Genomic DNA, 25,000 nt, shown 5'->3' on the forward strand with positions numbered 1-25,000 from the left:
ATAATCGATAAAGCTATATAAAGCTATTGTAGATCTTTTCAATAGAGTTCTAGAATACATAAGACATTTGGAAAAGTGTTCGGTGATTAAATGTAACAGATAGAGATTCGAAGATATACATATAATGTTAGCGAAAATTAGCAATAATTTTTTTACTTCAAAATTGACTTATGAATCGTAAAATCTTTTGATAAAATTTGAAATGTTATCCAGAATTTTGCCTAGAAAATGTTAAATTTCGATATTTTATTTGCTAATTGCCAAAACGTTTTTTTTTTTTTTTTTTTTTTTTTTCAAGAAGAAAAGTTAGAATTGTTATCGATTACAAATTCTAGAAATTGGATACTACTTTCGTATAGGTTTTTCTCTCTCGTGAACGGTTTACGATCGAGACCGATTGTGCTCGATATGATAAATTATTAGAATTATAGGAACGATTCCGCAAAAAGTATTATTTTTCTGTAAAATTCCCACATTCTTGTTTCATTTTTACAAAATATATCCATAAGTACATGAAGTAAATAAAAGCAAATTATATATAATCCTTGGAATCTTTTTTCTTTAGAAAAAAAATCATTATTTATGACTATTATTATTTTACAACATTATTAATATTACATAAAATTGTGTTTAATATATAATATCTCGGTAGAGGTTTGAAAAAATATTTACAGATTATAATTATTCATGATTTATAGTGTTGGCTACAAAGTATTGCAGAGAGTTGTCGAAAAAATAAAGCGTCCTTATAAAATTTGGAAAAATTTTATTTTTGTCAATGACATTTATTACTGATAGTAATATATATATCGAGAGAAATTCATAAATTAAGTTTTGATGGCAAAGAAAGAAATTAATGTAATATGAATATTATTTATAACGATTCTAGCACAATTTTAATTTCAAATTTTATTATTAGGATATTAAATACTGAGATTCTAAAATTTACGAAAAAGAGATAATTTTCCGTAAATACAATACATTTTCTCTAAATAACAGTCGATTTATAATTTCGCGAGAGATGAAAGGCTGCGTGTTTTCGCTTTTTACTCGTTCTTTGATTTCCCGCAGAAAAACGGACGAGTCAAGGTGTTCGGTAAATGCGATTTTTTTACATTTGCAGCGAAGAAAATGCTCGTGGTCAACGCGCCCGCGCTTCTCCGAGTGACTACCTTCGGCGGCTATCCCGCGGACGGTCGGGCGCTATAAGTCGCGGCAAGCGACCTCGCGTCAGTGAGAACGCGTTCGTGTTCGCGTAAGGACGCGCAAAGCCGGGATCGAGGAGGTCGAGAGAGACGACGACGGCCGAGGACGCGATCTGCGCCCGCGCGCGCTTCCCTCGGGCTCCGCAGCCCTCGTGCATGCGTGTTTCGCTCGGGGGGGTAAGTTGCCGCCGTAAATGGTGTCGATATCACATCTCCGTCCACTTACGAGATAGATAAGACAATGGTGAATCGCGACGATCATCTTCGTAAAGTTAGTAAGTCGAGTGACAACTCAATCCCTGTCGCTGCTTCTTGCAACGAAAAAGAAAAAAAAAAAAAAAAAAAAACCGAGTGAATTGTCATTCGGCTTATTTTTCTATTTATTTCGAAAAAGATCTGGCCAATAAACAGTTATAGATTTGGAGCTGAATATTCTCCGATATTTGTGTCAGAAAATGTTAGAATAATAATTTTGAGGAAACTCGTATGTCAATGCCATTGTCGTAAGGTGCTCTTAAACATACTCTTCTGGAGAACGACTTTGTCGATCGATCGCTCGTGATGCGTGCTTGATGACTTCCAATGGAGAGGAAACGATTTTTCAAATGTTTTAAGATTTCTAATATTATAAACTCGCAGATTTTTACGTTTTATTTAAATAAATAAAATACAATTTAAATTGAAATAAAAAGAATATTCGTGACTCGCGAATAATGATATATTTCATGGTATATGTTAATTAATAGCGATCGCAAGACACGGAAACACTTGCGTGTAAATTGATAAAAAAACAAATAGTGTTTTCCTTTTAATTACATACTGCCTCAATACGAGATAAAATTTTACTTGTGCAATGATATAACGTTCTTCTGTATATGTGCATATACATATTTATGATATGCTTTTTATGGATTTTTAATAAATTTTATTTTGTTTTATAACTTATATGATTAATATCATTTAATTATTAAACTGACAAGGTTTCAATCATAGTTATTTAATTATAAACACATTGCTAGATGTGTTAGTTTATTGACATTCAAATTACAGAGAAATAATTTATAACATTATTTATTAAATACTTCACATATTAGGATATAAGTTGGCATTTAAAATTATGTATTAATGATTTTTTTGATTCGATTGCTTTGATAATTTGTTTATTCGCGTTTTTCTAAACGATTAAATGACGTACTGCTCTAATTTTGATAGTACATTGTATGTAAATACGTGTAATCATTGACATTCGATAAAGCCTAATCACCGAATTAATTGGTCTTGTACGATCGAGATCGGTACAATTTCCCAGAGACGGAACAATTATATCGTTAAGAACTCAGTGAATCAGATTAAAAAATCGCATGAATCATTTCGTTCATTCAGGCGGGAAAAGTTTTACACATGTCTGATTACTCTCTCGCTCGCGCGGTCTATGTACTTGAATTTGAATCAAATCGATATAAGAGGCGGCGTCTCGTGCGAACGAAAAATCTTCTTAAGTATCGATCCCTTCAAAATGCTGGGGTTATTTTATACTTTAACGAGGACGATTAATTTTTCGCACTAGCTACGTTGTCCAGAACCTCTGTTTACTTGTTGCAATACAATTTAAGGCATAGCTTAATTCTAACGAAACAAAGTTCCGTAAATAGTAAATAACATAGAATAAAAAGATGTTTTTATAGCAAAAAATTTATGGAATATTTACATAATAATTAATGCTAAATATATAATAATTAAGCATCATGAATGTAACAAGCAATTCGCAATGGCAAAAATAAATTTCGTTTCTGAAATCGTGAAAGTTTATAGTCTGAGAAATCAAAATATAAATTAACGAGTCGAGATTATGGGGCATATTTTAAAATTGCATTGTAAGGCTGCGTTTATCGATGAACATGCGGCCTTGAATATTCTTCAACAATCATCTTTGCAGTGTAGAAGTCGTGATACTGACTTGCACGCGACAAGTTCGATGCGCCTGTCCATGCGCGTGAAAATTTATATTTTATGATCTTTGGATTAGAGCGCGAGAAGTATTGTACATTCAGACACAGCAGTATGAAAAGGCATTTTTTATGTTGCACATTACAATGCATTCTAATTCGCGCCAGTTTCTTCAAGCGAAACTCAATTTCTTTCGTCGCGGTACAATCGAAGCATGAACTAAATGGAATTTTATGAGCTATGTTCTTATTTTTTTTTTTTTTATGTATTTTTAAAATAGGAGGAAAATATATTTAAAGTTTCAATATTTTTTTGGGCCTTGATACATTTACAGAAAAAATGTAATACTTAAATTCAGTTTTATATTAATAGAATGTAAGATCTATTCTTTTATACTGTAAGATTGAAATATATATATATGTGATATAATGTTATCTGATACAATATATAATTAAAAAAATAGATTTATGTATAACATTATACCTCCCCATATATACTTGCGTAGATATATTTGAATATATACAAGAGAAAAAGAATATATTTTATTTCATGCCATCCAACTTTTAAAATAAAAAGAATCTGCTGCAAAACGGAATTCAAAGTTAAGGTCTCAGGTTTGGAATATAAATTTATTTTATTGATATAAAACTGAGAAAAAATATCATTATGTATATTCTTAGCGCGAGCTTTCTTGTATCTTTTTTAATTTCTACTATTTAATACGCTTGCCAGATCATAGCGCTTGTAATTGCCTGGATGTACGGATTTATAAACGATGAGCGATACTTTCGAAACTCATAGACATGGATTTGCGAAACTTGAGTTTCCAAAGAGATTTCTCAGTTATTTAATACACACGTACACGTACACATATATTATTGAGGCTTCTACGTGAGAAATCGCTTTTGTAGTAGACGCGGTCGAAAACCGGTACGTCTGAATTTATAGAGCGAGGAAGTTTCAGACGGTGTAATATTCGCGTAATACTCGATTATTTCGCACAAAATGGTTGGTACAGTCCTGTATTAATTGTTGCATAGCAGACGTATCGTTTCCCAATACAAACGATGCGTGAACCGCTGTATGCCGTATCAGGAAGAGTTTTCCGATCACTGGAAGTTTCGTTATCATACTTTCGAAAAGTTACGTGCATTGCCGTTACGACATTATGACATTACGATATTACGAATTTACTTACGATTAAGAGCACTTAGAATTGGTATTTTTTTTTACGAAGAGATACACATCGAGTCTCTAAAGCTTCTTGCAGAAATAAAATATGGACTTTCAATGTGTTATTATAAAATTGAAAGAGAAGAATTTTCGAATTTTTAGAAAATACTTTAGCTTTATTCAAAGAAGAGTTCTCTGAAAATATAAACATTAATGCAATAGAAAATATATCGAGTATTAGATTACAGAAAATTGCAAAAATATGATACATAATTATATAATCTTTCTCTGTAAATCTCGAATTAAAATTCATATAATTATTATCCTTCCAAAAATAATGTAATGAAAAATTTTATTATTAAATCAACTCGTGTTCCCAATAAAATTTAAAAATTCTTTAAAAAATAAATACATTTTAATGATGAAAAAAGACAAGACTTGATTTTTCCGAAGAGATCCAAGAACGATTATCTTTTCTAATGATAAAAATTAATTTTTTTTTAATCTAGAGAATTTTTTCAAGGTCAGTACACGACGGTTAAAAACACCGGTGTTTTCGTATCGGAATCGGCGACCAAAGCAATCAAAGCGTTTCAAAAGAATCAACGGTTATGCAAATGTTCCGCCGCCCGGCCGCTAAATGCAGGTGTAAAAGCGGGTTGTTGACCCCGAGATATATACCGCGATCTACGTTTTCCGCTCTCCTTCAAGGCGCGAGACGAGATTTATGATTTGCTACGCGATACACGCGATATGCGCAATTAGGACGCATTATTGCGCTACGCGCCGCGGAGGAAGAAGCCGCGGCAAATTCGCGGCTGTTGTGTGTGGAAAGCGAGACAACGCGATTGACGTACGACTTAATTAGATATTATATAATAGATGTTAATTAAGGATGCAACTTAGCGCACTTCTTTCTCGACTTCGCGTAGTGAATCAACGGCAATCGCAACGCGGTTTCATCGTGGCAAATTATTCGCGCTTTATCGGTCACTAGGACGTGAGACGAAAAGTTCTTTAAATGTCTGTATTGGAGGCAAATTGTGGAGAATATTTAGAATATCGTAATATTGTTTTGTCGAATCGAATAAAAAGAACTCGAATGCATGATTGATATTTTTGTAATTTTTAAATGGTTTGTGCGAGATTTATAAAAATGGCGCTATTTAAGATTCTTTGAATATTTAACAGGAAAATTTGGAAAGAAAGTTTTAAAGAATAAAAGTTTTGAGTAAGTTTTAGATAAAAAACAATCTATTCAAATGTTATAAAATATCTAAATTATTTGAAAAAATTGAATTTTTTTATTAATTGATTATAAAGTTATTTGAAACGTTTGAGATCTTGATTCATCTTGATAATCAAATTTAATTTCATCTAATATTTTCAAATAACTATGGTATAATCGGAAATTTTATCGCATTTGCCATCATTATTGATTAGCGAATATTCAGTATAATTTATTTTACATGCTTTCGTAATTTATATTTGAGACCGTAGCGGCAATCACGTCTGCATATGCGCGATGTTCTTAATATTTAAATTTAAGCGTCGGGCTCGTGATCGATTACCGTATTCAAACAATAACTAAAGGTCAAAACTGCGGGTTATGTAGAAGTGCGATATTCAGACAATGACTCTATAAATTGTTTCTACATTTTAGTACATATTAAAGGTACTCTATTCAGACAATGACTGAAAGTCTAACACACGTTGTATGTGATAAGCGACATAAGAAATAAGCAAATATCGTAAATATGCATATTACAAAAGATAGATATCATCCGGAAAGTCCTAAATTATATAAAGCGCTATATAAAATACTATCGACAAATTTTCAAGACTTTAATAGTGTATTAGGTATTGAGATATTAAAATTACATTAGGTATTAAAAAAGTCTAAAGGCTAAAAAAGTCTGTCACACTGAACGCTTAATATATTAAACAAAAAAGTGAGATGCAATTAAAACGTAAGTTTTATTTTACAATAAAATCGATAATGCGATAAAATCAATTTCTATCTTACGTAACCGCATGTATTGTATTAAATGACACGCAAAAGATAATGTGTTTTATACTTTAATAGTTTTATACTTTATATTTATAATGATTATAATATATGCCGGCAAAATGATGATAAAAATAATAAAGCACTATGTTTAATTGATGGTGATAAAAATGAATATGATTATAAACAGATCTCTATATTTTTCTTCGCGTTCTTCAAATTATTAAGTTTCTATTCATTAAATGCAGTGTAGCCAAATAATAATGGAAACTTCAAGTTTCAATAACAATGAAGTTTATAATGATAATGATCAATTTTATTTAATGAGATAATTTAGAAGCTGTCGTATCGAGTGAAAGTATATATTCAAAGATCCGTGTTCGGACTCTGTATACTCTATATCTTCTTCACAATGCAATTATTCACAATGCAATTATTGATATACGATGGTAATTACGTAAAGTGCATGGCGCATCGTACATATAAGCGGATGCGGAAGAATTATAGAAATCACACGAACTTATTGTCGAATCGCAAAATTCATACCGATGTAAATCAACGACTAATTAATTTCTACACGCGCGCAAAAATCCGTTAGGAAATATATTAAATATTTTTGAGTTGAGTTTTAAATAAAATAACGAAAAAGTGGAAAATGTTTTACCAATAATTAAATGAATAAGATTTATAAATTACACATAAGGTTAAATAAGAAGATTAGTTGCATATTTCATACTCACCGATTTGCTATATATACTTATGCATGTTTCTTATTTTTAATTTAAAGGAATTAATCGCACAGGAGACACCGCTTTGTGCACGCGTGCCTTGAGTCCATCTCGCGATTTTACAATTTACGATGTATTCATGCTCGTACTTGCTTGTACATTGATTTGTCGCGAATGACATTTATAAATCACTCGATTGCTCTTGTAACAAGCAGCTGCTCGGTAAATTACGCTACGAACATTTCCCACATTTGTCCCGATCTAAATCTTAATTGCAAAATATTTATCGCGATCGGGTAAAATGTATTTCGTTGTTTAAGTACTTTTTTATGTATTCATTTCTTCTATAATTTTCATAATATTTTATATATTTTAAATAATTTAAGAAAAGTACATGTCTCTTTTTCTTCTTTCTACAACATTCTCTTGTTCAAGTAAAAATTTTAAGTTTTGAAATGTGTGATTGTACGATTTTTCATAGCATTATAAATTTTTCAGCACGATCAATTAATTTAGTTTAGTCAATGGCGATATCGGGACGAAAATAACAAATTTTAGTCGCGAAAAAAAATTATCAACTGGTCATCGTTATCACGCGACGTGTCAATCGAATTTTATTCGAGCATTTCGATGGCGATTGAAAATAGTCTGTATTTCGGCTTTGTTGGATTTGGAAAGTACGTTGGCGCATTGAACTTCTACTTTTTCTTCTTTATTGTAAAGATGTAACGTTGTGCGATGCATCGACCGTATCGAGAATGTATTTCAGCAGCGTCCCGATAAGCGCGATAGAATTCGCTCAGACAGATCGTCTATGAGAGCGTGAATAACGTGTGTTTCACATATCCGTTGTGGATACTCTCATCGTCGGGACGCGTGTTAAGCCGCACAGAACGAATAATTACACGCGCGTTCGTTAATTATTGGCCGCATTTAGTCGGGTCTTCTTTTATCCGTAAAGAGGGAAGAAAAGCATCTATTAATATCTTGCCTACAATTAAAAGTCTGATAAACTTTTCGAATAGTAAGTTGTGCGAAGAATTACTATCAATATAACGGTAATAAAATAGAACATCTAAGTGCCATATTCATCCATTTTTCGAATTTTGCATTGACATAGTTTGTCGATAAATCATATATTATAATAATGCAAAGATAACTGATATTGAAATAATGATTGATGGACATTTCATTTTTATCTCGATGGGCAGAACAAATAGATATAGAGAAAATGTGAAATATGTGATTTAAATTTTTGTCAACGTAGCTATCGTACGCGAGTTATCGATCGCTTAAAATGGTTGGGCGATTCTTTCTATTTCTGCAAATGCGTTTTCCATCCGCATGCACCATTGCGCGGAACCGCAATCTCGTATTATCTTAACTATCATGGAAATAAAAATTTCTCCTTTTATCCTCAAAATGATTCTACACTCTCTCTCCGTAGATCTCTCCCAGTAAAGATTTCTACTTTTTGTAGGTGAGAGTAACGGTAGATTTTGGCGTTCCTCTCACTTCAGCGATCTGCATGAAGGGCACCAGGTACAAACACTTAAGCTTAAATAAGAAAAAATTAGAAAAGAAAAAATAATCGAAATAAAATTGTTATTTAGAAATAATACAATCAAATAAGAAACAAATAACATATCTTTAGGAAAATTATTGATATATTTCTTTAATTTTTAATATTAAACATAGAGAAACTAGATGTAAAACTGAATCCGTACCAAATTATCCAATAGACATATCATCTAACAATGAGTTGCAGTTATTTTTGTATTATAGAATAAAAAAAAGAAACGGATAAAAAAAAGGATATTTTCTCTTTTTTTAGTCACTATGTCAATTTTAGATTGCGTAGATTTCCTATCTTCTTATTCTAATTCTTTACATAAATTTGGGAATTGGTACAAGCAATCTTGATAGCTCAATTGCATTTATGTCATGATTTTCCAATAAAAAGATAGGGCCTCGTAAGAATGAGGCGGACCGATCATGACGGCCACGTCGCGCGGCATGGCCCGCCGTCCTTTCGAGTGTTGGCTGTCCCCGATACCGCTTATCTATCGCCGACGACTCCCACGACAGCACCGCCGCCGCCCCGCGCGCCCGAGCCCTACAAGATCGCTCCGTCGTCGACGTCCTACGGCAGGGCACATCGTCGTTCCAGTTTCGTGATACTTGCCGAATCCAGGCCGGCAAGTCCAGACCCCGACAATGCGTCACCCAACTTATCCACAGGAAGAGTCTCGCCCTTCCGTGGACGTGGTTTCAAGGGACCACCTCCTCACTCAATGTCGAGACCGCAGTCGCCGGAAGTCGCCGGGGACGGCCGTCGACGCAGAGTCGAACGAAGAGGTAAGTTAAACAATTTATCAACTAAAAGTCTTATATAGCAAGCTTTAAAAATTTTATAAATATCTTGAGGATTCAAAATATAAAAATGTTTTTGAAGCTACCTTGATGAAATATTTTTGACACAACAGAAACATCTAAAAAAAATATTATAAAGGTGTTAAGATAGTGTAATATTTAAATATTAAAATTTATTAATGAGAGCTGCCTCGACAAATTTTATGCATTTTATTTAGAATTAGTGATCTGATCTTGTTATTGTCAAATCACGTTTATCTTTTGCAGTTTCGCTATCGCAACAAAACAGTCCCAGAAAAAGCCTTATACCACAGCCCACTTATCGTCAACGATCTACCTCCTTGACGAAAGCCAACGAACGTTCGCCATCGCCTAAGATCGGTCGCCGAGTTGATTCAAAGACACGATTGAACGTCTCGAATTCGCAAAGTCGATTAAACGCGGCCGACTCGAAAACACGACTAAACGACTCTAGAACGCACCTGAATAAATCCGACTTTAAGAGTCGTACAAATTTTGCCGAGTCCATACACAAGATCCGTTTTATTTCCAATTCCACCAGTAATCTCAGCAGCAACTCGACAACGACGCGCCGACAAGCAACAACGAAACCGTCGACGCGACTCTCGCCGATCCAAGGTACCCCGACGAAACCGGAAAAGGCAACCTCTCAATCGAACATAAACAGTAGAAACTCTTCGCGACAATCAGTCACGAAGACATCAAGGATGTCGCCGCAGAAGAACAATGTCGCTACTACTCGAAGAGACAATCAGAATAAAAACTCTAGCAAGGAGCGCCTTCTTTCGCCATCGAAGATTCCTTTGAAGACGAATGGCTCGTCAAATACCAGCAGATTCATTTCGATGCCCGAGCAGAGCTCGGAAAGATTCGTAAAAGTGGAGAGAACTGGCAAGGTTCCGGAAGGCAGAACTGACAAGCGGACTGCGAGCCAATCTCTTCAGAATGGTCAATCTCCCGAATCGAATTCGAAAGAAAGCGAGGCAGATGGGAATTCTTCGGGTAATATGGACGAAATGGATCTCGTAAATCTGTTGAAGCAAACCTCGCAAACGACCGGCACGTCTAGTGAACGTCTGGTGAATACGACGACGACTACGGCAGTGCAGCCGTTACACATCGACGCGAACACGCTTCTCGTGGAGCCGAATCAGCAGAAGGAATCGTCTGAAGGACGATCTAGATCTATCTCTCCCGCGTCTAAGGGGGAAACGCCGGTGTCCGTTTCGACGCAAAATACAGCATCGATCCACCAGAGATCCGTCGAAAATCAATCAGTCAAGGCGAATCCTGGGAGCGATAATAAAGATTTTTTCGTCGGTGCGGAGAGCAGCACCATAGGGCATACGAAGAGCGACAGCATTGGCCAATCTACGAAGGTTGGCACCAGGATTAACGGTGAAGATTCGGCTCATCAGCGTTCCAATCAATCTTCTGCCAACCAGTGTTCTGATAGAAATAGTCAAAATGTCCGCGGTTCTAAACAAAGCGACGGGAAGACTTCTGAAAAATCGGAAACGATGGAGGTGAAGAGCGGCTCTGCGAGCAGCAAGATAGCAACCAGTAGCGAGATTCCGAACGATAAGATGCCAACCGTGATGGAGAACGATTCAAAGATTGCTAGGACGGTCGAAAAAACGGAGACAGCGATGAATAATGCAACAACGGTAAACAACACGATGACGATGAACAGCAAGACTAACAACGTGAATTCTGCGGTCGGTGCAGTGAACGCGAGTGTAAATAATGGTGCTGTGGTACGAACGAGGAACGAGAACCATGGTAGCGACGCGTCCCTAAAGTCGTCGGCCGGCGCATCCACGGGCTCCATCGAGAGCGTGAGATCGACGGACACAGGAGTGAGTGTGAACACGGTCAGAGGGGTGTCCTCGCCGAGGGAAAAGACGGGCGTGCACATGGTGAAGCGTTCTCAGGAGATCGAGACGCTCAGCGGCAATATCGTCCACATCGAGCAGAACGGAGAGCCAACGTGAGTCAGTTTTATTTTACTTAATTATATTATATATAATATCACACGCGCGAATAAATGTACTTGAAAGTATTTTTTAATTATATATCTTGAGAAGTATCATAGTTTATTACAAATCTATATTCTTTCTCTCTTTTTAACCGCATTTGTTCTATACTTGTTTCTTTTTTTTTCTTTTTGTTTTTATAGCATCGATGTATGTCCTATTTAAATCGTAATTAAGTATAATCAATGTCACAAAGAATGATAACGTGCAGGTGAGAAATATAAATCTAATGCGTAAAGATGATTAATGACGTTAATTTGTTATACAATAATTATACGTTGTCAACCGATGATACATTAATACAATATAGAACGATCTACGGTTTCTATGAAGAGCTGTACTTTGATAAAAAAGAAGACTCGTGTTTATTAAATTTATAAATCTTTCTGTCTTATAAATCGCATGACACGCTGATTAAATTTTACACGCATAATTTTGTTAAATCATATTGTTATCGCCCATGGTAGATAATGAATTAAAGTTATTTGCTCCGAAATATGTCTGACATATCAGGCATTTTGAATAGATTGGAAGATGAAATTTTGCCACGACACGACAACAAAACATCACTCTCAATTAGATAAATCACTTTCATGACACGATTATCTTGCGCCAAATAAGAATATAAGAAAGAATAGCGATAACCGCCGAGATCTCTTTCGAAGCTCTCCAACTCTGGCATGCAACCACATTAACATGATATCTAATTTTACTTGATTTCTTTGAAATTTTTGAAACTTTTGAGAGAAATAGAGAAAAGGTCTTTTTAAAATAAATGTATAAATTACTTTTAAATTTCGATTCCAAAATCTCTTTTGATGTAAACTTAAGATTGTTTTAAAGAGCAGTTGTACGACATGAAATGATTAGTCGGATATTTTATCGCACTATAATAACACTTTAAAAACTTGGTCTCTCACAACTATTCATTTGCAATATTACATATCGCTTTGGCCAAAAGTAAATGGAATATTTGTATTAGATTGTAATAAATCCGATTGTGTTTAACATTCGCGCAAATTAAACATTATGTGATACAAATTTTTAAAAAATATTTTATCATATTTCAATATTCTTTTTGTAAAAAGAATTTCATGCAAAAATTAATAAATCCATAGTTTGCTTACATTAAATGCAAAGTTTAGGATGGAGCTCACACACACACACACATGTAGATTATGGAATCAGCTTATTCTTGGACTGAACTCACACAATCGCTATAATTCTATATAAAAATTTATTGCGTTCTTTGATACTACACAGAGCCGAATAATTTAACTCATTGCAGTTTACTAAGAATGTTTCATACATTTTGGCCAAATCTGTATACCCTATTACGTCGATTGTGTATCGAGTCACTGACGAATGCACATGGTAAATCACGTCATTTGTTATACTATGTATTATCGCAGTAATTTCGCGAGATATCTCAAAGGAAATCGCCGAGCCATTGCATTATTGCGCAATTATTTATTCATCGTTCTACGATACTTCCAAGTTTGATCCGAGTTTCGTAGTACTTTCTCGTACTTCTCAAGACGGACTCTAAACTTAATTATGTTCGCGTGATTTAGGCGATATTCCAAGATTCTTCACGAGACAATTAATTTTGGCAATTAGCCTGTTGGTCAATTTATTGCGCGTAATCGTGTAATTTATTTCGCACGGTGGACATTTGCACGTTGATGCAATTAATTAAGTCTTTTTTTAAGATAGGAAGATGAGGATATGAAGCAAAATTCCAAGTATTCAAGTCCATCACCACATGTTAAAAATATAAAAAAGAAAGTTGAAAATTATATAGATTGTTCTTCCTGCGCATGAGAGTGCTTTTGATAAGCGCATTCTACTTTTGTACTATTTATATAGACGCTATTTAAGTATTACAACAATTTCTCAACATATAGCGCTGCAACGAGCAAAACAGTATAAGTTATTTGCTTGAATGACAATGAAAGAATTTCATTACTTTTCTTACCGTTCTCCTGTAAAACTTTCTCTAATTGTAAGCAGAGTTTAGATTTGTATCGTATTCTCGTTCCATCGTATAAATAATGCAATTTTCACGTTGCCGAATCTTTTTTTTATAAATTATGCAGACTCAAGATTGCTTCGAACTGACTTGGAAAAGTTGGATTATTTTGGAAAATGTAGATATATATTTAAAGAGAGAGAGAGAGAGAGAGAGAGAGAGAGAGAGAGAGAGAGAGAGAGAGAGAGAGAGAGAGAGAGAGAGAGAGAGAGAGCAATGTGTGCCCATCTCTCAGAAAACTCGAGAAACACGAGAAATCCTTCTAAAAATGATTCGACAATTGTTCAGAGTTGAGAAACTGACATGACGCGATTTTATTATCGTAGGATAGGAGCGATGCCCGCGAAAAGCCGTATGGAAAGTTTTCGCTTGGCCAACCAAGATACGAGCACGCCGGAGAAGTTCTCCGTCTTATCTATAGTTTCGCGCAAGATTCAAGAGTTCCTTTACCCCGGTTAGTTATAAACCTCTCCACCTTCGGTCGAAGCGGCCGAGGTGTGTCTATCGATCGTGTTGGAATTTACATCGACAAGCCACCGTGAGGTTAGCTTAACGGGATGATAAATTAAAATCCCCAAACTTTCTCCCCCAATTCTTTCTTACTGCCATAATGGTTACTGCTCTGAGTTTCGATCCTTTAACTGCAAAAATATTGCTCTACGACAGTTTACTTTTGAGATAATCGAGTAAATATTTGTGCGATTTTTTCTGGAAATTTGCGTAACATGGGTCGTTATTTGATGAACTTCGTGCATAGAGATTTATTAAAAAACGAAGATTACTTCGCGAACATAGTACGATTACAATATTGTTAATATATTTATTTAGATATTTGAAAGTCTTTAAACGGTTTATTAAAATATTTCGCAAAAAATACAAAGTTCAGAGATAAATCAAATATTGTATTTTAAATCTTTAAAGATTGATTTTTTTTGCATTTCTTGAATCAATAATTTATATTATTCAAATTTATTTATCGTATATTAAATTAATTCTATGATCGAAATAAAATTTATGAAATTAATTTAACTATCATATAAATAATGGACTCATTTAAGTTTTCCTTCCTTTAATTTTCAAAATTACATTTTAATGAATAATTAATAAAGTTGCACTGGATCCGCTTAGAGTACGTTGCACCTTATTCATTATTTATTAAATCCGCACATTACATCTGCGTGCGTCGATCAATTAGGACATCAGCGGTGATCAGTTCTTCAATGTCTTGATGTCGAATCATTCGCATTTCCACCATCGAACGATTATTATTCCCGTAATTGCGCGAAGATAAAATTCTTTCTACGCGAGAGACTCTTGCATCGTAATTTTATGTGATATTATTACTGACCGTTAACGTTCCAGTGACTCACAAGACCGCAATAGCGTGACAGTGTTATAAGTTCTCTCGCTAACTAACATATTATGAACATACTTTATTCTCGCAAAATAGATTCCGGAATTCTTTCGAAAAACCACACGCATATCGACTTTAAAAATTTTTATTAACACATTCTATAAGAATTTCGAGTGTACGGGCTAATCGTAACGATTAAACTTTTCATTATATTTCTTTTAATCTCTTTATATAATTTATTAAGAATTTAGAATGCCCATTATTAAAAATAAAATATGTTCATTACGATCATTGCGTGCACATTTTCAAGGAATGCGTCACTTCGACGCGGAAGAAACATCTTAATTCGATAAAGAGGATAGTTCTACAAAAATTGTAAATTACTTGGGATCTATTGTACTTAATCACGCAGCGCAAGCAGAGAAGCATAAGAATCAATACATCTATATACGTAGCCTCTGAAAACATTTTAAATCATTCTCTTAACTATATATACGACGCTATACATACTTCAATATAAGTGATTTTATTTTGTTATTTCTCAATATGTTATTTCATTATTTTATACATTATATGTTTAGTATATATATGTAAATATACATATGTATTCTGCGTTATTTACTTTAAAATTCGAGTGATATTTAAATATGAGTTTGACAGAAATTTAAAATAATTAAAATAATACATTTTTTAAATATAAATTTATCTTTTAACCATGCTATAAACTATGTTATAATAAAAGAAATATATCTGATATAATAATTATATTTGATATAAAAATAATTTTCTCTCTTTTTCTCTCTACAAGCTATTATTAAAACAATGCATGAAAAATATAACATAAAAAAATTAAATACATCTTCAGTTTTAAGAAATCAATATCTTTTTAAAAGAAAAATAATTTTGTCTAATAAATTTATTTGATAAAAAGGTCGAGAATGTGTAGGTACGAAAGCATCCTTGTATCTAGCGATTGATCTCGCACGCAAACCAACTCGTCCACGATCTCTCGTTGACTTTTGTGGAACGTTAAAACTTTTTTTTGCCCCAAAGATATGTCGCGCTGTGGAAAATGCAGTGTGTATGGGCGATCGTATACAGCAAACCCCCCCCCCAAAAAAAAACAAAAAAAAACGGCGTTCTACTTCTTTTATGAACGATTTCCTTGCCGTATTTCTTCTTGATGACGTAAGAAAATAGAAGGATTTCTCGTGTATCTGCGTCCGATATTATCCGAACTTCCCCTCTCATCGTCATAAAGCTAGTTGAAATAACTTTATCCTCATTTTTTATCTTCAAGATTTTTTTCTGCTACATTTGTGTGTGTGTTTTATAGTGTTTTTTACATAACTTTAAAAATTACAATCGATTATATTAATTCTCTTGTAAATGATTGACATAACTATGACAAAAAATTTATAGCTTTAGCGTGGATGATATGTTGTACAATATATGCCTATGTTATTTTTGCAAATAATAATCGATTAGATTATTCCTTCTACCACCAATTAATTATGAAACTAACTAATTACCAAATTGATGATAAAATTATGTATTTGCAATTTATGTATGTAAGAAAAATTACTTTCATGAAAGTTAAATTAGAAAAATGTGGAATTAATTTGCGGTAGTAAAAAATGAAGGTAGATTCGAGTTATCGGAGAGTGATTCGTGTAATTCAATTGCGGGCCGCTGACTACAAATTTGCACACTAATGGCATAATAGATAGCTGTAAGATACTAAATCTTGCTAGTAATTCACAGTAATACCTTATTAAATTATTAGTAATATTTATAGCAATTTCTATTGCCTTCTGTGATACATTGATGCATAAGTTTTTAGAAAATGTTTTTTTTAAATCCAGAATTCTGAACAAAATCAGACGAAATTAACATTATTTACCTAAAAATTTTAATGCAATTAAAAGAAATATTTCTATCAAATAATATTTTTCAATTACTATTAACTTTGCATAAATTCGACATCAGAATGCTGGACATTTTATCTGTTTCATAAATATCTTTAAAGATGTTTTCTATTCCTATATATAATTTTTATTTCTGTATAAAAATTTTTTAAGACTAATTGTAATAGTGTTATTTTAAAAACATTAATATATATCAGAGAGATATCTCTTTATATGTAGAATATATTACTGTATATTAATATGTTTATTATATTCTATTTTATTTGATATAAAAATTTATAGAAAGCTCATATTTATTAAAAAAAAAAAAGAAAAAAAAACATCTGACGCCAGCTATTGTGTATCGATATCGATCAAACCTATCCGCACTTTCACAAATTGGATAACACGCAGCTAATGATCTTTAACGGGCTTGCGCGCGGATTTTTGCTTCGCGAGCAACAATCGGCGAATTAAACGAAGTGCCCTCGCGAGGTAGATTTGGGATGTCGAGCAGCTATAAAGAGAAACGAGAACACACGGGCATAGCGAATGAAATACGGGTGGTGGCGCGAATCGACCTTGGCCGCACGCGACGAGCCGCGCCGCGACGCCTCGCCGGTCATTTCATATTGCCACGTTACGTCAATTTTCGGTCGCGCCGTCTCTCCCGCCTTCCTCTCTCGGCACATGCCATTTATGCGACGATCCCTCATTATGTCAATTTATTGGCTGAGGCTATTCGTTAAGAGATGACCGGCGAGCTTCCGATCGTTAATTGTTATCTTTTTGATTGCTTTACAAAGCTTAATGTGTATATATCGAAAGAATAACTTCTATTTCTCGTAAAAAAAATCTCTCGGATAATATTAAATTATGAAACAAGAGACTCGTTAATGGATTCGAAAAAACGCGACGAAAGAGAGCACATGTTCTCGTATCACGCGATAATCCGATTTATTATTAGTTGATCTGCATCCGTTGAGTCATACGCGGTGTTATAATCGGGTACACCCAAATACTTTCTTATACACAAATATTGGTATTTATAAAGATAGTTTGTGACACATAAAATGTGATATATGTACATACAAAAAAATATAATATTAAATTGATTTATCGTAATATTAGATGTTAATTTAAATTTTGTATTTTTAAGCTGGGATATATTATTTGATTTGCTCACTTTTTTACTTTTTCCTTTAGATATTTACAAAAATTTATTTAAAAAATTAATTTTTTATTAATTACAGCATAATGAGAAATGAATATTTGATATTTTAATTGTGTCAATCTCTTAATTTTTATTAAAAAAAAATAAAGATTATTTCAAAATGTCTGTTTTAATTATTAATCTGTATTTATCACTGACAATATACTTTTAATAATTATAGAAATTTTTTTATAATTATAAAACATTAACGATGAGGTAATATTCTAACACACACATTAAAGCTTTCTAACAAATAATTTAAAGAAACGTAGAAAGACATTTTTCAATAATTTTATATAATTATCCATATTAACTATTTTAATGTCATTAAAGCAGTATACATATAAATATTAATACATATAAGTATATATTTTTTTTTTATTATATACCGCGCTTGAATCAGCTATTATATATACAATAATTTTACTATGATTACATATGTTTATCCTTCACTTTATTAAAATACTTTTGTGTTTTTCATGTAAGTCAGCAACCCATTTCCCACAATTTGACGTAATTGAAGCGCTAATCTTTGATAGCGTGCGGAAAACGTTACGGTATGCAACGCGAAAATATTAAATGCTAAAGTACGTTATTAAAGATTGAGCGAAACGAATTTTAATGTAATTTGCATAGCATTATACACTCACCTTCTTTGAATCCAGCTCCTTTGAATTTTTCATTCCTTTATAGCCATTCCTTCAATATCCGCTTTATCAAGTTAAGCTAATTGCATTCTGCGTCCTCGTGACTAACAAGAGAACATACATATGTCAGAATGAATATGCAATGTTAATAAAAAATGAGAACAGTTTCTAATTTCTGTATGATATGAAGAAAATTATAAGGAAATTCAACATACACCTCTATATTTGCAAGTTGAGCGGCTTTATTTGCGTTTAAAATTTAACAATCGCATAAGACGATTAATATACATGTTAAAGATAAATCTTCGCGCATTCTTATGTGACAGGATTGAATATTTAAATTTCAATTTGACTCCTTTCAATTCATTCCTTTCTATCGTGTTATATTGTTCTTAATTATAAACACGTCGATTCATTAATTAATCAATAGAAAAATTATTTTTAATTCGTAGATAGCGTCATATGGGACTATAAATAAACGATGCTTGCACGTATTTTTATTTGCATGCTATAGCAATTAGAAGCACGAAATTGTAATAGGTATTCGTTTGCATTAAAGAATTGCAAGAATTTAATTGCAAGAATTAAAAAAAAAGAAGAAATAAATAAATATGCTTTCACATATTATAGAATTGAGCGTATTAATTTCCACTACTTTATTTTTATCCATTTTTCTTAAACTTATAGATCTATATATTTCTGATATGATTGTTAAATAAAGGCTTCGTATTAATAACGTGCTAAGAAAAAAAAATCAACTTTTGTGATAAAATAAAAAAACTATCTGTGGAGCTTATCCGTAATGTATCATATTTAATATTTTATTAATAATTTGAGAATTTTGTTTGTATTTGATCTAAATATTTAAATTCCACAGTTAAAAATTGTATATATTCTTTTCTGGTCTAAAAAAATATTTTGAAGAGAACATTAAAGAGAGACAGAGAGACTTCTCTATGTGTGTGTATGTGTATGTGTGTGTACAAGTTATATAATTAAATATTTTAACACTAGATTGTGTGATTTACACGTGCGCTAGATTTAAATCTAAAAGTTAGATAGTCGTGAATCGTGATGCAGCCGTGTAATCGTCCGACCAATGGCATGTCTTTAGTATGCCACTATGGTTAATCCTTTTTAAAGCAAATTGATTTGAACTTTTTTTTTTTTTTTTTTAGATAAATGCGATAAATTTATTTTGGAATAAATTTTTGAATGATTGGGATAAACGAAAATGCGGGTAATAAAAATGCCATTTTCATATTATTCTTTTTTGAAGAACGGAAATTAAAAATAGATTCAGATTAAAGAATCTGTATATCATTCCTTTTGAATGAACAATGAAACATCTCGTAATTATGTCAATATAGAAAACTTTTTCCATGCAGTAAAATTTTTTTCTTGTGAAAATGTATAACAAATTCTTCACGCCGAGCTTGGCGAACGACGCAATTTATTAGCATACGCAGAACGCCGTTGTCGCATAATTTTTTCACCGCATAATAACGAGTTGGCGATAGGATGTTATTAGCTAGTTTACCAGTTTACGGTTGCGGTTTGTAAAACTAACAATTAGTCGCGAGGAGTAATAGATTCTTCGCGAAAGGATTAGCTTTATTTTCTCAGATTGATGAAAAATTATATCGGACATTTTATTACACATTCAACTTACGATAAGATAAAAGAATGATAAGAATTAATTAAATAATGAAATAAGTTACTTAAAGCCTAAGTAAGAATTAAAAACTATCTAATTATTATTATATGTATGTATAAACACAGTTCATGTTATCAAACTTTGAAAAAAAAAAACTACTGATTATATTAACACGATGTATTAAAAATAATCGCAAGATTAAGCTTTCGTTGAATGCATTTTCCTCTTTATATCTTCAAGGTCAGGTTTTGTTAAATCGGTGACCATGTATTTAATACATTTTTCACATACTCTTCATTATGATTAGAATATAGATATCATTATCATTTAAAAAACTTGGAATAATTTTAATCTTAAAATAAACTCGTAAAAAATTCGATAGTGATCGGCCTTCTTATGATTAGCGAAAGTGTTTGCTCTCGTTTAAGGGTTAAGGTGACGACGAATTACAAGCGCAACTTTAAAGCCCCGTAGTATAGTCACCTGCCGACACGCGCCTCGTGACACACGCGTCGGGAGAGAAAATCGGCCGCGGCCGCGGCCGCGGCGGGAACGCCTTGAAAACCGGCCGGTTAAGGTAAAGAACTTCGTGTCGCGCGTATCGATTTCGTGGTCAGCCAGCTAACTAGCTGTGAGGGCTGGAGGGTGCGAAGGGGGCTGAAAATCTTCGCGTGACCGATCGCGCGGGACCAGTCGACTTTACCTCTACCCTAGCCTGCCACCCTTCGCGGCCACGTCTTGCCGCGACTGCGGCAACCCCAATCACTGACCGAAGTCACCTGAGGCCGGCCGCTAGTGATGGCCACTCGTCGTTGACTTACGGACATAAGTCATCGCGATCCTCGTTCTCGCCCTCGTTAGTTCTCGCGAATCGTTATTATTGCGATTTTCGATCTCGGATTACTTTCCTCGTTGTTATTCGATCGCCGATGGTTTTTCTTCTTCCCTCACGAATTTATCGGACGCGTGTCTATCGTAATTTCGAATTTCGCGATCGCGCCCTCCACCGATCGTCTCTCAAGTTTCTGGAAATTGGTTCTTTATCCTGCGAAGGAATTGTGTTTAGGTAAGGGCTTTTCTGGACTACGATTGCATGCGCGGACAGAGGGATGAGACCTGCGCGGCTCTAAAGTTTTCGTGATGTCATTAAGCCTGCTATGTGAGGGATATTGCGTTTTTCGTCGGCCGCAGCTTCATCTACGGATGATTGAGTCACGAAATATATATCTTACAACAGTAAATATACCTGCGCTTTTAAATGCGCATTTAGTGGTTTGCAGTTATTGTCTATCCATTTAACTTTGAGAAACATTTTTCGAAAAAGTACATATAAATCGAGTCAAGCTCATCACTATAATAATGTAATGTGCGATTTAATACTTCGATAAAATTTATATTATTTTTTCGGCATACGTTTTTAATTCAATTCAAATATTATGTCCCATGAATAATCTAGACCTTTTCATCTACAGCTAAATGTAATCAATACTTTCTGATATTATATACATAGACTGTACATTTTACACATGACTCATACATGTATACAGATGTATATAAATGCTAATAGCTATGCAGCTAATGCAAAATCGATAATAATCTTTCGAGATTAAATAGTTGAACATTTATATTGTATAAAACGAATTAAAAGTAAAATATATTATTGATTTTTTTATTTTGATCTCTCTTATTTTTATGAAATCTTATTCAACACAGAGAGAGAGAGAGAGAGTTATGAATATAATAATTATGTATATTCTTAAATAATAATATAAAAAATGACTTTGTTGGATATTTTACAGAAAGGTATTAAAATATATAAATCTATTATTATATAAACACTAATATATATATATATATATATCTTATATTATATAAAATATAAAATATTATAATATTTAATACTGGCAGCATATCTTGATGTCAATGATATGTTTTTATCGCAGTGTCTTGGCCTCCTGCAACGAGAAGGAACAAAATAGCGAAAGGTTATTGACACGTTGGGGAAGATCATTGAGTCGATACTCCAAGTGCTGCTCCGACATGAGGTGCTTGGCCTGCCGCAGAGACCCCAAGGATCTTCTATGGACCAGGAATCAAAAGAGAGCGATGGTGATCAACGACACTCCGCCACCGCTTACACCACCACCTGCTACAAACGCGTTGTCCTGCTGGTCGAAATTGAAGTCGCGATGCAAGTAAGGGATCATATCGTTCAACGATTAGAATTTCATGATCAAATCGCGCTTATTTTATCAGATTGTTACATGTATATTATTGCATTGATAACATGGAAAATTTGAGGGCACGAAATGACGCAATACGAATAGGAAAAAAATATTTCCGGCGAATACTTTTTAATCATTCCGTAATTTTTTACTATTTACTTAACCATGAGCTTATTTTCAGAATTTTTCAGACTTAGCTTCTTGTTATCTTGCTTTGCTATCTATGCTGCACTACTTTGCTATTATATTGATTTTAAGTTTTCAGATACGTCATTTATCGTCCGATATAATTTGATTTCAAAATTCCAGGATTCTCTATCTCACTCTCGCTAAATGTTCCTGATTTAGTTAATAATCATCGAGAAATATTTTAATCTTCTGGAAACTTTTCGACTTTTGAGCTTGGGTGTTATTTTATTAAGAATTTTTTTATTGACGGATCTTACGATGAAAATTGCATCGTGCGATATACTTTTCTCCAATAGATGCACTGGATTACGAGGGATGAAATGTTGTACAAGAAAATCGAGGATCGCTCCTGCCGAGCCTACCGTTTGCTGTCCGCCGGAGAGAAGATGCGGTGCGATTTGCCGTCGTGTGTTCGGCTGTTGCAGTTGCAAGCGCGCAGACACGCAAGAACGCACAAAAAACACACGTGCCAAGCACAGTCTTACGAGTGTAGCGCCGCCACCCTTGTCAGAGGTATCGAAGCATTGTCGAACAAAATATATTACCATCTTGCTATTATTCGTTTGTAACATAATAGCAATTATTTCTTTTCATTAATCCTTATATTTCTAAAAAAAACTGCATATCAAATTTAAATAAAAGAAATTAATATATATAACTGTAACTGGGGGGAAAAGGGATGAACTGTTGATTTCGAGTTATTGTTTTGAAATGGAATACAATGAAGTTTAATCTAATTATAATATCCTAGACACGCATCCATGCTTTATATTTATAACACGAGAACTTGATGTGCAATATATCGTAGGAACCAAAGGCCAAGTTACCAGATGTCCTAGTGGAGTACAATTCTGTTATGCGTGGCGCCATTCCATGCCTTCCGATTCCTCTCGCCTGGTTTTGCCTAATGTGGAATGTTTTATTACCAGGCACTGGTATGAATTTAAGCACTAATACTACGTTCTCTCGGAGAAATAAAATATTTTTTTGAGAAATTACTTTTCAATTTTGTAAATTTTCGAGTAATTTTTTTCTTCGATATTAAATTCCTTCTTTTTTATACAATCGATCCTTTTTTCCCTTTAGGAACTATTTGGAGCGGCCTATTTAATTTATGTACCGGACAGCCGCGATTCTCCCCCGTTGCCGGACTAAAGTCACGGCTGGGTGCATTTATTGTCAATCTTGTCGTGGGTGTTGGTCAATTGTTTACCGTTTTGTTTTGTCTCGTCGGATGGGGCTGGAGCATTTGGTGGGGTGTCACCATGGTCCGCTTAGCTAGTAAGCGTCTTAGTAAAATTATTGCCTAATTGCCAAATTATATATATTTATATACAAAATATTCAAGATTAATTACGAATTATCTGTAATAGCCACTCAATATTGTTTAAGTTTATAATAATCTTTCTAGAACTGCTTTTTGATGTATTTTTAATATAAAAAGATTAATGATTATTATACAACAATCTGAAATTGATCGCAAATTATTTCAGAAAGAAGTTATTGATTGATTTTCGTGCTTTTTACAATTCCAATGCAATTCTCAAATTCTCTAGACTGATATAACATTGCAGGAAAATATAAACGGTTCAAGGCATCGGAAGCTGCCAATAACGATCCTGAAGCCAGAGGAGGTGAATCGGGCCCCCTACCTCCTGGCGTACCGAGTCAAGCTTTACGAGAGATGGAAAGGGCACGATGATGCATTTTTAATAAAAAAAAAGCACGATCATTCTCCAATTGTCTAAAAAAGTTTTATATCTTGTTTGGAAAGTTTTCGCGCTCCGTTTGATATGAATTTAAAAATATCGTCCGCGTAAAAAAATAATATTGCTGGTACAGTTTGTAATAACGGTTATATATACGTTCGAAAAGGATATTAAGAGAGATATTTCAGTTGATGAAGGTTTTTCTCTGCGATTGAGCCACGACAAAAGGTGAAAATTAAAAAATTTGAAACAACATATTAAGCTATATGATATAATTTTGACAAATAGGCACAAATCGAAAAAGGCCACAAATTATTAAGATGATCGGTTATTTTTGCCTTTTTCCTTACATCATTCAATTCTCGCTATTTCCAACGAGAAAAAAAATTTTTTGAATTAAAATTATTATTACAAAATATACAGTTTATAAATTTAAAAATACTTCGCATATAAAGATTTTTTTCTCTCGTACAATTTAACATGTATTAAGTTAAAATTCTTAATTTCAACGAGAAATTCCTCAAAAGAAAATATCACCGAGATTCTTGTGCAGAATATTTATAAAGTTTTTTTTGA

At 33.4% G+C, this 25,000-nt stretch overlaps 1 protein-coding gene across 2 annotated transcripts; it reads left to right on the forward strand.

Annotated features, from left to right (window-relative positions):
• The first annotated feature begins 1,266 nt into the window (after positions 1–1,266).
• On the forward strand, positions 1,267–25,000 carry Stum (mechanosensory transduction mediator stumble). 2 transcript variants are annotated; one of them, XM_070308284.1, is made up of 9 exons: positions 1,267–1,382; positions 8,542–8,603; positions 9,025–9,419; positions 9,702–11,445; positions 22,245–22,496; positions 23,012–23,228; positions 23,524–23,650; positions 23,802–23,996; positions 24,290–25,000. In XM_070308284.1, the coding sequence occupies exons 3-9, from the start codon at positions 9,041–9,043 to the stop codon at positions 24,415–24,417; spliced, it is 3,042 nt and encodes a 1,013-aa protein (XP_070164385.1). In that variant the 5' UTR covers positions 1,267–1,382; positions 8,542–8,603; positions 9,025–9,040; the 3' UTR covers positions 24,418–25,000. The 2 variants fall into 2 exon arrangements, with proteins under 2 accessions (XP_070164385.1, XP_070164386.1); XM_070308285.1 differs by lacking the exon at positions 1,267–1,382 and having other exon boundaries at positions 8,208–8,603.

This window comes from Polyergus mexicanus, unplaced genomic scaffold, assembly GCF_030449975.1.
Source record: "Polyergus mexicanus isolate NDT 795.1 unplaced genomic scaffold, iyPolMexi1.0 SCAF_15, whole genome shotgun sequence".
In the NCBI taxonomy this organism is placed as follows: Eukaryota; Metazoa; Arthropoda; class Insecta; order Hymenoptera; family Formicidae; genus Polyergus; species Polyergus mexicanus.

What these genes read in the sequence shown, in the direction of transcription:
- Stum (XM_070308284.1), top strand. Translation starts at nt 9,041, where the DNA reads ATGAGGCGGACCGATCATGACGGCCACGTCGCGCGGCATGGCCCGCCG. An exon ending in ACGCAGAGTCGAACGAAGAG is followed by an intron (nt 9,420 to 9,701) that starts GTAAGTTAAACA and finishes TATCTTTTGCAG; the next exon opens with TTTCGCTATCGCAACAAAAC. An exon ending in CGCCGCCACCCTTGTCAGAG is followed by an intron (nt 23,229 to 23,523) that starts GTATCGAAGCAT and finishes AATATATCGTAG; the next exon opens with GAACCAAAGGCCAAGTTACC.